This window comes from Alexandromys fortis, unplaced genomic scaffold, assembly GCF_014885135.2.
Source record: "Alexandromys fortis isolate MF-2015 unplaced genomic scaffold, M_Fortis_MF-2015_v1.1 scaffold_5, whole genome shotgun sequence".
Taxonomy (NCBI): domain Eukaryota; kingdom Metazoa; phylum Chordata; class Mammalia; order Rodentia; family Cricetidae; genus Alexandromys; species Alexandromys fortis.
In genome coordinates this window covers 15,007,070-15,021,580 of record NW_026067924.1, presented here as the reverse complement: position 1 = coordinate 15,021,580, position 14,511 = coordinate 15,007,070, and the positions used below count along the sequence as shown (strand labels likewise).

Sequence of the window (14,511 nt, the reverse complement as noted above, 5' to 3'; positions counted from 1 at the left end):
GCGCAAACGGCAAGGTCCCTGCCCTCGACATCATTGAAAGAGCTTTTATTTGTCTGGTCAGCAAATCGTCTTCTCCAGCAAAACCCCGTTTGTGGCAAGAAGTCTCCTGGAGAAGCTATCCAGGCAGGTCCTCGTGATGGAGAAGCTGGCAGCCGTGAGCGATGAAAACCTCGGGAACATCACCTCTGTGGTGGAAGGTAAGCGCGCCACCTGCAGGCCGAGCCTGGAACTAGAGCGCGCCGACCTGCGGCTGCGCACTGGAAAGCAGGGAAGGCACTGAAAGCCTTCTCAGTCAAGCCAGAGACACATAGCTTTTTCTGTCTACAGCAGACAAAACACACACACACACAGATGACACCCAGCTCCATGTAGAACTTCTGACATTTCCTGTTGCCAAGACTGCCCTTAGAACAGGTGATCTGGATTGTTCTAACTAGTGGGAGTCGGTAAATCTGACCCCCATGATGGATGCTGTTGTACACAGGAGGTGCTTCCAAACCGTGCTGTGGCAGAGAAACTGCATGGACTCAACCTGTGCTATAGAGTGAGGTCAAGGATAGCCTAAGAAGACCTTATTTCAATGTCAATAGTAAAATGTAAAATAGTAGAGCATTTGTGGCACACACGCAAACACACACACACACACTCACACATACACACATGCACACGCATGCACACACGCATGCTCACATACTCCCACATGCTCAAAGAAAGAAGGAAAGAAAGAAAACTTGCCTAGGGGTAGACAAGAAGATTGGAAGTTCAAGGTTATCCTTTGTTTGAGGTACAAACTGGGTTACTTGAGACCTAATCTTAGATAATTAATTATATTATCCTAATTAAAATATTTAAAAAATAAAAACACAGTCTGTAAAAAAAAAACACACAAAAGAAATGCTAAAATGTCCCTTGGGACACCTTGCCCACCCCACTCAGGAAACCTTCTTCATCTTTTCATCAACATCCCATTCTTTTCCAGCCATACCAGAATTCCACAAAAAGCTGTCCTTACTGTCCTTCTGGACCAAGTGCTGCAGCCCAGTCGGGGTCTACCACAGCTCTGCCGACCGAGTGATCAAGCAGCTGGAAGTCAGCTTCGCCAGAACTGTCAACAAAGAATATCCAGGACTGGCAGAAGCAGGTACAGATGGCAGAAGAAGACCTCCTCCTCCCCCGCAACCTGGGTGGTGATGGGCACACAAAAAGGCCAGCTCTGAAAAAAAAATTCACACGCTACAGGGAAAAGATCAACAAGTCCACTAGATGACAAAAAGATAGCGAACGTGCATTATGCCAGCAGTGATGTTTTTTTAAAGTTCTGTATTGATTTTTTTTTTTTTCCTGCGATGACAAAACACCAGACAGAAACTGCTCATAAAGGAGAGGTCTGTCTTGGTCACATTTCAAGAGTCACCGTCCCTCGTGGCAGGGACGGCACGGCAGCAGAAGCAGGCCGGTGCAAAGTGAAGGGAGCATGTGACGGGTGACAGATTGGAGGCAGGTTCACCCCGGGGCCATGGCAGCCAGTTAACCCCTAAGTTGCAATGCTTCCACAGCCTCCCAGACAGCACCACCGGCTGAGGACCAAGTAGCACTTGAGTGTGTGGGAAGCATTTCCCATTCAGTCCACAAATACTCCCTGTCTGTATTGCCGCTCAGATGTCCGTGGGCGAATGGCGCTGAAACCTGCCATGCATGACTGCGTCTGTATTTGCTTGCATCCCTTGCTTATACCAGTATGGGTTTGTGTATAACCTCCACCTCTCCTCCTGTATACCCCAAATGACTTATAACACTTGGATACGCAAATCCCAAGCAAATGATTGTTAAGTTGCATTGCTTGGGGGAATGACTGCATTTAGAAGTCTACATGTTCAGTATAGATGTGCTTTTCCCTGGGTGTTCTTGGTCTGTGGTTGCTTAGATTCATAGATGTGGGACCCATAAGCACAGAGGGTTGAAAGTAAGCTTTTTCCATAAAACTCCATCCAGTACAAAGGTGTCAGTTATGGCACAATGACTTTTGAAGAATGGGGAGTTTCTGTGGACTCCTAGTCTGTACCTACAATATGAGCCAGCAATTCTACTCTTTTTTTTAATATTTATTTATTTATTATGTATACAACATTCTGTCTACATGTATGCCTACAGGCCAGAAGAGGGCACCAGACCTCATTACAGATGGTTGTGAGCCACCATGTGGTTGTTGGGAATTGAACTCAGGACCTTTGGAAGAGCAGGCAATGCTCTTAACCGCTGAGCCATCTCTCCAGCCCAGCAATTCTACTCTTAAATGCATGAAGAGAAATGGGTTTTTCTAAGCCTTCCTGTCTGTGTAAGACATGCACAAGAAGATTCACAGCCTTCATCGCAACAGCCAGAATTTGGTGACAACTTAAATGCCATGTGGAGATGGAGATTCTATAACGCAATGATATCATAGAGTAGCATGTAGCGTTTCTCGGAGATGCTATTGCTGTAGAGAGGCTATAGTCTCTCTACAGGTGGCTCTCATAGAGACTATGTTGAGTAAAATGAACCAGACATAGAAAGTACATGCCGTCTATTCTGTTGGCATGAAAGTTAAGAACAGGAAACGCTCACTTAAATCAATAAAACTCAAGTTAGGAAACTAGGTGTGATGCTGAGCTTCTGTAACTGTAACCCTTGGGAAACAGAGGCAGGAAGATCAGGAGGCTGAAGTCAGCCTCGAATGCCGGGTAAACCGGACATCAACGCGGGCTACATGATGCCCAGAAACAAAGACAAAAATGGAATTCAGGTTACTTGTTCCCTTTTGGGGAGGATGCATGGCTACCAACAGGCCCCCAGAATACCTGAAGGGAAGCTGCTAATCTTTCACATCCTGGCTTGCTTGGTATCGTCATGTGGATATGGAAGGTGGGGACACTACCTGACTGTATACTGGTGGTTAGCTCACTTTAAGCACTTAACTTTATACTACTCTGATAAAAGGTGTGTGGATAAATTAATGGATCTGAGTACCATAATAAAAGGTGAATGAGGGGCTGGAGCGATGGCTCAGCAGTTAAAATCACATACTGCTCTTCCAGAGGACCCCAGTTCAATTCCCAGTACTCACATGACAGCTCATGTCTGTAACTCCAATCCCAGGGGATCTAATTCCCCCTCCTGGCCTACTTGGGCACCAAACACACACATAGAACACAGACATATGTGCAGGCAAGACATCCACACACATAAAACTAAATAAGTAGTTTAAGTGAATGCATGAATAACAAGTTCCATGTTAAAGATGAATGTAAGCGCCATGATTAAAGGTTAAGTAATATTAGTACTATGATGAACAAATGAATATATAAGTACCATGATAGTCACAGTTGCTGTAGGATAGTGGTTATCGCATTCATCATGAAATACCAAGGTAAAAGATGGATACATGGGTGAGCGAGTTAATGGATGAATGAATGAATGAAAGTTGGGCGTGTTCCTTAAGTTACTTTGTCTCTTCCTTCCCAGTGTTTCGAACCCTGGTGTCCCAAATCCTGGACTGCTCCGAGCCTCTGCTTTCGTCCAGCCTCTGCTCAGAAGTCATCACTGTGTTCCAGTATTACAGCTTCTTTACCAGCCATGGTGTGAGTGACCTGGAGACTTACCTGAGCCAGCTGGCCAGGCAAGGTAGGATGCGCTCTCGTGTCCTGTTGCCGTAGTGTCTTGGACAGGCATCAGCTCTGGTCTTGCTAGTCATGATGATTAGTGATGATTGCCTCCATGGGTGAGCTTGCCTTTCCAATGACTTCTGGGCCTTCAACTTGAATAAACTTCCTGGTATTGGAACAGGATCTCACTAAGCACACTGGTCCCCAGCAGGGGCTCACCAAACGGGAAACTGGCAGGAGATTGGTCATCCCGTTGCTCTCCTTCCTTTCTCAGCCTATTGGCAGTGCTATTTTAGATGCCTTTTATGGTAGAATTCTTACTCAGAATAGACAGAAAGGACAAATGAAGGCTGGAGCGAGCCAATGGGAAGGGGAATGAGAAAAGATAGGAAGAGCGAGGCTGCCCATTCAAGGAAGGTGAAGAGGGGGGGACTAGGGGTATGCCAAGCTCAGTCCAACCCTTTCACGTGGCACGTCAAATATTGTATATATCGTATCTGAATAAAGGACCACACTGTGCAGGACAGCAGAAGATACTGGTCAGGGGCTGTTTCTGGTCCTCAGGTCTATGCTCAATAAAGCCGTTGAGGTTTAGCAGTCCATGCTAAAGGGACAGGAGGGAGTGGAGCGTGTTCTCTGGGGCCGGGTAGCATCTGGTACAGCGCCACACAGCAGCACCTTTAATGGTGCAGATCCAGGTTAGCTCTGCTCTTTCCAGAACGTTAAATCCGGAGGCAGTATGGGTGTTGTTTGGCTTCGTGAAGGAGGAGACATTTCTGCTTAGCATGGGACACACGTGCTCTAGAGGAAGCATTGCAGGTGGCATGCCCGGCACGGAAGACCAGGACCTTTGGGAGATTTCGTGGTTGTTTTTTGTTTTTGCTTTGTTTGGGTGGGCAGTTGCTTTCGCCTTTGGTCTATTTTGTTTAAGCTTTTATTTTTTATCTTAAATTATGCGTAAATGTGTCAAGTGGGTTTGTGCCTGTAAGTGCGGGGCCCATAGTGACCAGAAGATGCTGCATCCTCCAACGCTGGGGCTTAAAGGGTTGGGAGCCATTCTACCTCTGGGTGCTGAGGAGTGAAATTCTCTGGTCTGATGGAAGAGGAATTTGTGTTCATAAATGCTGAGTCAGCTCCCGGGCCCCTTGTTTTTATTTTTGTTTTTAGAGAAGGTCTCTAGCCCAGACTGGCCTCAAATTTACTATGTAGCCAAGAATGGTTTTGAACTTCTCAGCCTCCTGCCTCTATCTCCTGAGTTCTAAGATTACAGGTGTGTGCCACCATGCCCAGTTTATGTGATGTTGGGATTGAACCCATTCACTTTGTACGTGTGAGGATCTACCAACTAGGCTATGTCCCCAACCCTTCCCTTATTTTTAAATGTCTTTTTTAATCTTTCATTATAAAATGGATAGTTTTTGCATTACAGAAAGTTTGGGAAATAGAAAATATATATTCAAATCTCTTGCCCCTACTTGTAAACTTTTAACTTTCATTTGAACATGCATGGTTTTAGATTTCAAAATTGTGCCTTGTTAAGACTGGGGCTTATTTGTGTGTGTTTGCTTGTTTTTGCAGTGATAGGGGATTAAACCCAGGATCCCCTATACTGGAGAAGTACAGTACTCTGGGTTAATGCCCCCAGTGTGATTGTTCCTTATAAAAATATTTTCTCTTCTTTATAACTTAATATGCTTCATGCTGTTAAATCAAATATTTCCAAGCATTTTATTAATTTTATATTGCCCTTATACTTGGATATATCCTGCGTATTTGTATAGTCAAATGTTTACTGTGATTTGTTTGTTTAACTGTTATTTAATACTCCCTTGGGGATTTTTATTGGCATACTTATTTACAAAGCAGTGGAACTAACAGACATCCACAGCAAAGAAAACAGGAAATTAAAGCAAAAATGTGTAGATGATTCTCACCTTTCTTCACCATGGGAAAGGTGTGACTGTTAGAAGAGGTGAACCCTGGCTTTTCTTTTCCCAGCTATATTCCATGTATTTCCCATGTTACTGAATAGACACCATCTTATCGTTGTGCTTTAAAGACCAAGAGATGTCCTTGCTGGGTGTCTACTCAGGAATTAGACTCCAGTCCATATTCACAGAATGCAGCCAGTTTGTCCCAATGGGATTCAGAATTCTATAGTTCATCATATTGTCTCTAGCTTCCTATAAACTAAGTGATTGTTCCCCTTCCAGTCCTGACCCTTCACCTACAATTAGATTTTTGGCATATGGTTTTGAGTGAAAGACAGTGTTTACTATGAATATTAAGAAGGTGGCAGATAATGTTTCTTTTTATTTTCCTCATTGTATATTTTTACATTTGGCTGTTTAACCCATCTGTATGGCATTGGGTGATGGATGCCTATAACCACAGCATTTGGGAACAAAAGGCAGGAGGACCAAGAGCTTCAGCTCATCTTTCTCTTCATGGAAAGTTCAAGGCTGGCCTAGGCTATATGAAATTCTATCTTTAAAAAAAATTCTGTGTATTTTTGCCACCATTTTAGGGCAGAAATTCAACTTTACCTTTTTCCTACAATTTGCCCTCATCCCATCATAATTATTTTCATTATTGACCTTTGTCATAGACTAAGGTTTTCTGTACACTTGGGTCCGTGATGCATCTGTTTTTATGGAAAGCATAAATGAAATGCTTGTGTTCTCCACACCCATGCCACCGCACTCTCAGAACGTGAGCTCTGGCCCCTCCCTTTCCAGTTGCTGTGGTTCAGACGCTGCAGTCCCTGAGAGACGAGAAACTGCTGCAGACAATGAGCGACTTCACACCCAGCAGCCTCCCTGCCCAACAGGAAGTGCTCAGGACCCTGGCTCTGCTGCTCACCAGAGGCGACAGTGAGGTCAGCGAGGCTGTGACCCTCTACTTGGCAGCAGCCTCCAAAAATGAGCACTTCAGAGAAAAGGTGGGATGCTAAATCGTGCCTAGCAAGCCACAGGCTTAACAGGCATTTGCCGCTGACATACAGCTGGGCTCTAGTCCTGGCACTCACCCAGAAGGCTGAAGCAGGAGGATTGCTGAGAGTCCAAAGTGGATCTGGAATGGAGACACCGAACTATATTACTGAGGTTACTAGTGTCACAATTTAGATATGTAGGATTGTTAGTAAGAAAGGTACAACGGCCAGCAATAGCCAGGCTGTCATTGTTCTTGTTTCTTGACCTCATCGAGTCCCTCACTCAACTATGTGCCTATCTAAACTTTTTATCCCCAAGATTGTTTCTGCCGAAAAGTCATTAACAAAACATCATAACCTAACCTTACTAACAATTCTACATATCTAAATTCTTTATACGGGTGGTGGTTGAATTATTAGTCTGCTCCAGCAGCAATGCTTGGAAAAAGTCAGTCACCGTTATTGTAAGTACCAGTAACACTGCCCAGTGAGGGGCTAGAAACCCCCTGAGTGTTTTCATACAACCCACAGATTGTGGAGGGATGTGGTGACCATGGAGGCAACAATCAGAGCTGTGCTCAATAACAGCATGAGGCCCTCAGGACAGTAGCTCTCCTGGGGCTATGCCTCTCCAAGGCTCACTCAGGTGTAGCTCTGCCAGAAGTGTTCCTTGAGTTCCAATGCTGCCTGTTGGTCCCCTCACATGGTCTCGACATTCCCCACCCCAATTACCCTCCTTTGTTCCCCTGTCTTACAAACTGTTTGGATGACACACAATTCAAAATGTCTCACAGTATCTCTCCTTCACTTCCAGGCCTTGCTCTATTACTGTGAAGCGCTGACGAAGACCAATCTCCAGCTGCAGAAGGCAGCATGCCTGGCCCTAAAGAGCCTGGAGGTAAAACCCAGTCCCATAGCCCAGCAGCCCCATAGCCCAACAGCGCCATAGCCCAACAGCTCCATAACCCAGCAGTCCACACTTCCAGAATTAGCCTTGTCCAACTCAGCCCTGTCCAACTCAGAGGCCCACACTCCTCTCCTGAATCAGAGACCCCCATCCCTGGTGGCACCTCTAGAACAACTCGCCTGTTAAGCATAGAGGCAAGCCCCACATGACGTAACAGGTTCTTTCCATACTCAACCCCCACCCCCCTTACAGCACTGTCTCTCACGTCCTCAGAGCTGCACCATAAGGGTCCTCGCTCCCCTTCAGCAATGACTGCGGAGGGTTTTGTTAAAGTCACTAAGTAGAGAATAACTGCGGTTGACCACTGACCACAAGAGCCAGTGTGACTCTGGATCAATGGTAGAAAAGTATCTGAACCCCCAAATGAGACGATGTGGTGATTTCCCCAATGTTTATTGTGTATAAATCAGCATAAAAAAATAAAGCCTGCGCTGAAGTGTCTCAGCTCGGTTCATCGCTGAGTTCCCAGGCCCCTTCTCTTTAAATTAGTTTGCAGGCATGTCAGCCTTTGATATCATGACATGACGTCATCATCTACAGGTCTCACAGTTGAGTTACAGAAAAAAAAAAGCATACACAGTCATAAATCTGTGGTTTTTGTGTCAGGCTACACGGTTAGCCTCAGCCACACGTGGACTGCAGGCTGCATGTTGGATGCCCCTGACTGGGGAGCGATGGTAACATGCTAGAAGAGGAACTTGTGAGCAGGGAGAGAGCTCAGTGCAAACACGAGGAAGCAAAGATTGCAGACTTCCAACGGAAGCGTGCCTTTCAACAGGCCAGATCGCGTGTGTGACCCACCTTTGCCACAAAAACATTAGGAGGGGGGCCCAGGAGAAAGAATGAGAGGGCCACACCTTAGTGCTTACTAAAACCTTAGGTGGGCACATGGGACCAGGAGCAGGCCTGAGGGGACATGAAAACAAGGGATTAATGCCACAAAAGGAAAAGTTAATGACCGGTGAAGGAAAACAACCGTGGGAAATTTTGCCTTCCTTGTTACTTGGTCAGAAAATTCCCTTCAAGTGACCCAACCCCTCCCCAAAACATGTCCCCATTGGTTAAGTATTTATTTGGGCACCCTCCTGGTGTGCCATGACTCATTATGGCTGAGTGTCTCTGCCACAGATTTCAGACACACAAAGTGTCGGGTTCTACCGGACTTAGGTTTTAGCCCGGGCATATCCCCAGCTGAGACCACATCCCTGCTCAGTTTCTTTTCTCCCTTCTGAGAACAGAAGTCCTCTTTCCAGACCAACCCCAACTCATGAAAAGAATTCCACACAACGTGTTGTGTCAATACAAGAGTTCTAAAATGAGGGCAGTGTTGGAATCAAACTTATAGAACTGGCTGCTTAGTCTCCCTGAAGACTGGGTCTAAGTGTCCGGCACTAATCTATTTTCCCTGGCAGGCCACCGAAAGCATTAAAATGCTGGTGACACTGTGCCAGTCTGACACTGAAGAAATCAGAAACGTGGCCTCGGAAACCCTCTTGTCTCTTGGTGAGTTTGTTTGTTTATTTATGTGTTTGCTTACTTCTGATATTCTCCTGGGAACTGAAAGGCAATTTCTTACCCCTGCTCTGTACCCGTTCCCCTTGGCTGTTTGCTCACTGGTCCTAGAGTAGGAGTCATCAATCCTGTCCACGTCTTGCGCTGCCCCCTGCTCTCTCTGCACAAGAACCAGATGTTTCTCCCTGTTATCTCCAAGATTCCGTCAGTCCGTTCCCTATTTAGAACCAAGGCTGTGTTTTGAGAGTGGTGACTCATATCTGTAATCCCTGCACTGAAAAGGCTGAGGCAGGAGAATACCTCAAATTCAAGGACAGTTTAGGCTATGCAGTGAGACTGTCTCATAAAAGCAAAAATACTAGAACCTGGAACGCAGAAGCCAAATGGGAACTCTGGAAATTCCGGTGTGGCTGCCTGTATGAGGGTGATACACCAAAGTCAACGTCCCTGACTGTTGAATTAGGAGCGGCAGGGCTGCATCCCCGGCACCCGGCCGTCCGCATGGCTAGGTTATGCCCAGAAATAATTACACGGAAACTGTATTCTTTCAAACACTGCCTGGCCCGGCTAGGTCCAGTTTCTTATTGGCTAGCTCTTACATATTGTTCTAACCCATTTCTAATATTCTGTGTAGCCCATGAGCTGGCTTACCAGAGAGGATCTTAACCTGCATCTGTCTGGAGTGGGAGCATCATGGCGACTCCTCCTCTAACCTTCTTTCTCCCAGAATTCTCTTCTGTATACTCCGCCTACCTAATTTTCTATCCAATAAAATGGGCCAAGGCAGTTTCTTTATTAGTAAGAAATCATTCCCACATCATTTCCCCTTTTTCCGTTTAAACAAAAAAGAAAGGCTTTAACTTTAGCATAGTAAAATTACATATAACAAAACAGTTATCAAGTAAGAATTACAGTTACAATATTTATATCTATTTTATCTCTTATCATAACTAAGGAAAACTATAACTATTTATTCTTCAACTCCATCAAAGACTCCAGAAGGATATAATATTATCTAAGTAAACAAGAAATAAGAAAACTCTAGAAATGACAGAGACATCTCGCTGCCTGGACAGTCACCCAAAGTTCCTCTGTACCGTTGGGGCATCCATCTTCGGCCTACAGGCCCATGGTATCCAGAGACATTTCCATGAAGCAGGAAATTTCAAAGACAGTTCAGTCATTTTCTGCTGTGTCCTGCAGAATGTCTCGCAGACTCTTTCATGAATCAGGAACCCCGAAAGACCATCTCACCTTTAGGCAAGTTCAGCAGTCCTCTCTCTGAGGGTTCTCTGTGTCCAGTTTATGCAACAGTCCAGGCAAGAGCAGTTTCTTGCCCAAATGACTATCCAACTCCATAAGGATCCTCTTCGATGCCCATCTTCCTCTTGAAGTAGCTGGTGCTGCCAGGAGCAGACGTGTCTCCTTGTCATGAAAAGTCCTAAGTTATTAAAATATTTTAAATGCCATATTCTGCAGTCTTTGAAAGATATGAAGAATGCCTATCTAACTGAAATATATCTCTATATATCTAGAAAATCTAATTAACATGACTACAAGCTTAACTATTAGCGATGATTATCCATTAACAACCTATATTTCCTAATTATACATTACATTTTTAAATGAACTACACAATCACAATACCTTAATCAAGATCAAAAATACATATACATATAACAAAATTGACCTTAAAATCCATACCAATGCAAATTATTCATATCTATATCATATCCCCCTTTAAATGTAAAAGAACATTTATAAACAATATTTGGGAACATGGGCGTAGTTTTTTCTCTCCAAACTGCTTCCTGCTGAATAGGGGCGTCGTTAATTAGGTTGTTCATGATATAACCTGTATGCTAGTTTCATCTCAGTTGGCAATTGAGCGAAGCAATTTTTTGAGGGTGTTCACAGCAACCTTTCAGGAGGGCGTGGTCTATCATACCAAATCGGAATAGATGCAATCCACAGGGTCTCATCCTCTGCAAAAACAAAAGAAGACCCTCTCCAAAGCATCATATCCTTAGACCCAAATTCTGAAATCATAATACCCTCATGAAATCCATTTTGGTTTAGCTTGGCAGCCCATATAATGAAATGTCTCTCTGTACTTAGCTCCTTCACAGTCAAAAATTTTAAAGAAAACACAATGTACATAATCCAGACTCTCTGTGAATTTTCCATTTTTACGTGGCTTATTTTTCTTTATTTCTCTTAATCTATAACTATCTGTACTTCTGTACTCTGTCTCTTTAAAGACTTTACCCTTTTTCTTTTTAAGACATTAACTTTATTTTTTATATTCTTTTTCTTCTCTCTCCCAAGCCTACGTACATTCATCCAACAGTGTCTGAATCTGTTTTATTGTGAATCTGTAATTTTTTTACTATCCAGGAGCACTTTGTTTTGCGCCTTTAAATCACTAAGCGCTTAAGAATCTAAGCTGTGACATTCCTAGGTCAAAAACAGGTACTGTATGCTGGCCCCGCCCAGTCCAACATGGCGGAGCCGCTCGTGCCTCTGATCCTTGCACATTGCACCATTAGCATGGCGGAGCTGCTTGTGCCTCTGAGCTGCGGCACACAATGTCCCCCTTTTAGGCACACAGCAGTCTAGTTGCCATCAAACAAATCGTAGCACTTTAATCCAAATGCTCCATTCATAAGCTCTGTCTCCCGCCGGAGCCAGACAGAGATCACAATGGCGGCACAGCCCAGAAAGCTGGCATTTTAAAACAGCCAGTTTTTTCCTGCTGCTGAGTCAGGACAATTTCTTTGCGGCACGCAACCCAGAAACAGCAAAAAGCTGTCTTAAATTCTCTCTCTCTTCTTCTTAAGCCCTCTCAGGTTTTACGTGGAGTTCATTAGCACATTGGGTGCCACTCTGTTGAATTAGGAGTGGCAGGGCTGCATCCCCGGCACCCGGCCGTCCGCATGGCTAGGTTATGCCCAGAAATAATTACACGGAAACTGTATTCTTTCAAACACTGCCTGGCCCATTATCTGTAGCCTCTTATTGGCTAGCTCTTACATATTTTTCTAACCCATTTCTAATATTCTGTGTAGCCCACGAGCTGGCTTACCAGGGAGGATCTTAACCTGCGTCTGTCTGGAGCAGGAGAATCATGGCGACTCCTTGACTAAGCTTCTTTTTTCCAGCATTCTCTTCTGTTTACTCCACCTACCTAATTTTCTGTCCTATGAGGGCCGAGGCAGTTTCTTTATTATTAACCAATGAAAGCAACAGATAAGACACAAGACCCACCTCCATCACCTGACCTCTGCAGCGAATGCTGTGTACCCCGGGCACCTCAGCCTCACAGTGATTCTGATCACCCTGCTGTCCTAGTCCTAGCTGGTGTCATTTCATTCTGGTATATTCCCCCTCCTTCCCCCCCCCCACCGACCCCGCTACCCTGCTTCACTTTGTTTGGGTTTGTATCTTTTTGTTCCTTTGGGTAGACTTGGGAAGATGAGAGTGACAAAGACTTTTTTCTTTCTCATTTACTTTATTTGGGGGGGGGGACATTGAGACAGGCTTTCTCTGTAGCTTTGGTGCCTCTCTTGGAACTCGCTCTGTAGACCAGGCTGACCTCAAATTTACAGAGATCCGCCTGTCTCTGCCTCCCGAGTGCTGGGATTAAAGGTGTGCACCACCACCACCCAGCTTCTCCTATTTTAAAGACTAGGTGGTTCTCTGTATCCCAGATTAATGTAACTATGAACTCACAACGTACCCTAAAAATGGTCTTGAACTTCTGATCCTCCTGCCTCCACTCCCAAGAACCAGCATTACAGGTCCGTGACATAGCCTCTGATCAAATCCAGGATTTTGTACACGTTAGGCCAGTAGCTACCAATTGAGCCACCATGCTCAGCCATCAGGAAAACCTTTCTTAATGCTGCATAAAATAGACAATCATTGCTGGTAGGTCACACTTGTACTCCAAACATTTTAGGGGTTGAGGCAGGAAGCTTGCCTGGGCTACATATTGAGTTCCAAGCCAGTGTGCGCTACAAAGTCCCCAGCTACACATATACACACAGAGAGAAGGAGGACAAAGGAAGGAGAAGAAGGGCAAAGAATTATAGAAAACTTTACTATGGTCACATATTCTAAAGTCTAAAACTGTTCCTCTAAAAGTCTTTAAGCCAGATACTGCCAATGTCTCCAGGGTGTGTGGGGGGGAGCCACTCTGGTTTGACAATACATCATAGTCATGTGAAGAAGGCTCATGATTATTATAACTGCCATGAAAATCCCATTTATTCTGAGACCTTCTTTCTTACAGGTATGAGATTAATAAGACTTGGCACTGCCATTGAACACACTATTATTTGCAGAGGAAGCTTAAGGGTATTAGTGACTTAAAGTCTTTTATCCCTCAGGCTTCTGAAATAACAATGAAGATTTGAAAAACTAAGCAATAGCCAGATATTTGGAAAGCACAGCCAGGGTATCTCTTTCCGTGGTCAACTGAGGAGGGGGACCTCATGGCCTTTGCCCCAAGACTCACATAGCTGCACTCCCAGCTGGATCTCCAAGAAGGATCACCACCTCTGTTCCACTGCCACCCTTTCCACGCTGCTCACACCACCCTTTCCACGCTGCTCACACCACCCTTTCCACACTGCTCACACCACCCAGGTCTCACCAGCATGGTTCAGGTTTCTGCACTTGCTGCATACCCAAGTCTTCAGGGAAGTCTACTGTCACTGTGCCTCTGCCCCACTCAATAAGGCTGCTCCCTGAGGTCTCCAGGGTGCCCCTGCACTGGGCTTTTAAAGCCTTCTGAGTGACTAAAATATTCAGTAGAGTTGAAGACCCCACCCCCAAACTCAGTGCTGTGACTCTTCCTTGACCCTGATTGATGCCCAGATGCTGGGCGGTAGTGGCGCACGCCTTTAATCCCAGCACTCAGGAGGAAGAAGCAGGTGGATCTCTGTGAGTTCGAGGCCAGCCTGGTCTACAAGAGCTAGTTACAGGACAGCTAAAACTGTTACACAGAGAAACCCTGTCTCGAAAACAAAACAAACAAATTTTAATCTGAGACAGGATTCCATTGAGTTGCTTGAACTGGTAGTGATCCTCCTGCCTTGGGTTCTTGTGTAGGTAGGATTACGGGCCTACATCACCACACCTGACTTTTATTTATTTTCTTCTGGCAGCCTCTCAATGTGGCCAAGGCAGTCTTTTGACTCCTCTGTAACATGAACATTATCCCTGGCTCATTCTTAGCCCTCATATTCCTATATTGTAATCCGTTTTTTAAACAGTAACAAAATTTATTTTCAAAATGTTAGCTATATAAGATGTTGCTATGAGGGCCAGAGAGATGGCTCAGTAGGTAAAATGCTAGCTGCACCCTTCTGACAACATGAGCTTAGTCCTCAGAACCCATTTAAAAAAGCTAGGCGGCCACACATCTGTAATAACTCTGACCTTCCTACGGTGAG

General features: G+C 44.9%; 1 protein-coding gene across 2 annotated transcripts in view; it reads left to right on the top strand.

Annotated features, from left to right (window-relative positions):
• Ripor2 (RHO family interacting cell polarization regulator 2) overlaps nt 1–14,511 on the top strand; it is a 111,593-nt gene that overhangs the window by 93,653 nt on the left and 3,429 nt on the right. For both annotated transcript variants that reach the window (XM_050142436.1, XM_050142435.1), the window contains exons 16-21: nt 62–197; nt 980–1,141; nt 3,502–3,660; nt 6,380–6,582; nt 7,388–7,471; nt 8,953–9,043. In XM_050142436.1, the coding sequence (XP_049998393.1) occupies nt 62–197; nt 980–1,141; nt 3,502–3,660; nt 6,380–6,582; nt 7,388–7,471; nt 8,953–9,043 (835 nt within the window). The remainder of the gene's footprint in view (nt 1–61; nt 198–979; nt 1,142–3,501; nt 3,661–6,379; nt 6,583–7,387; nt 7,472–8,952; nt 9,044–14,511) is intronic.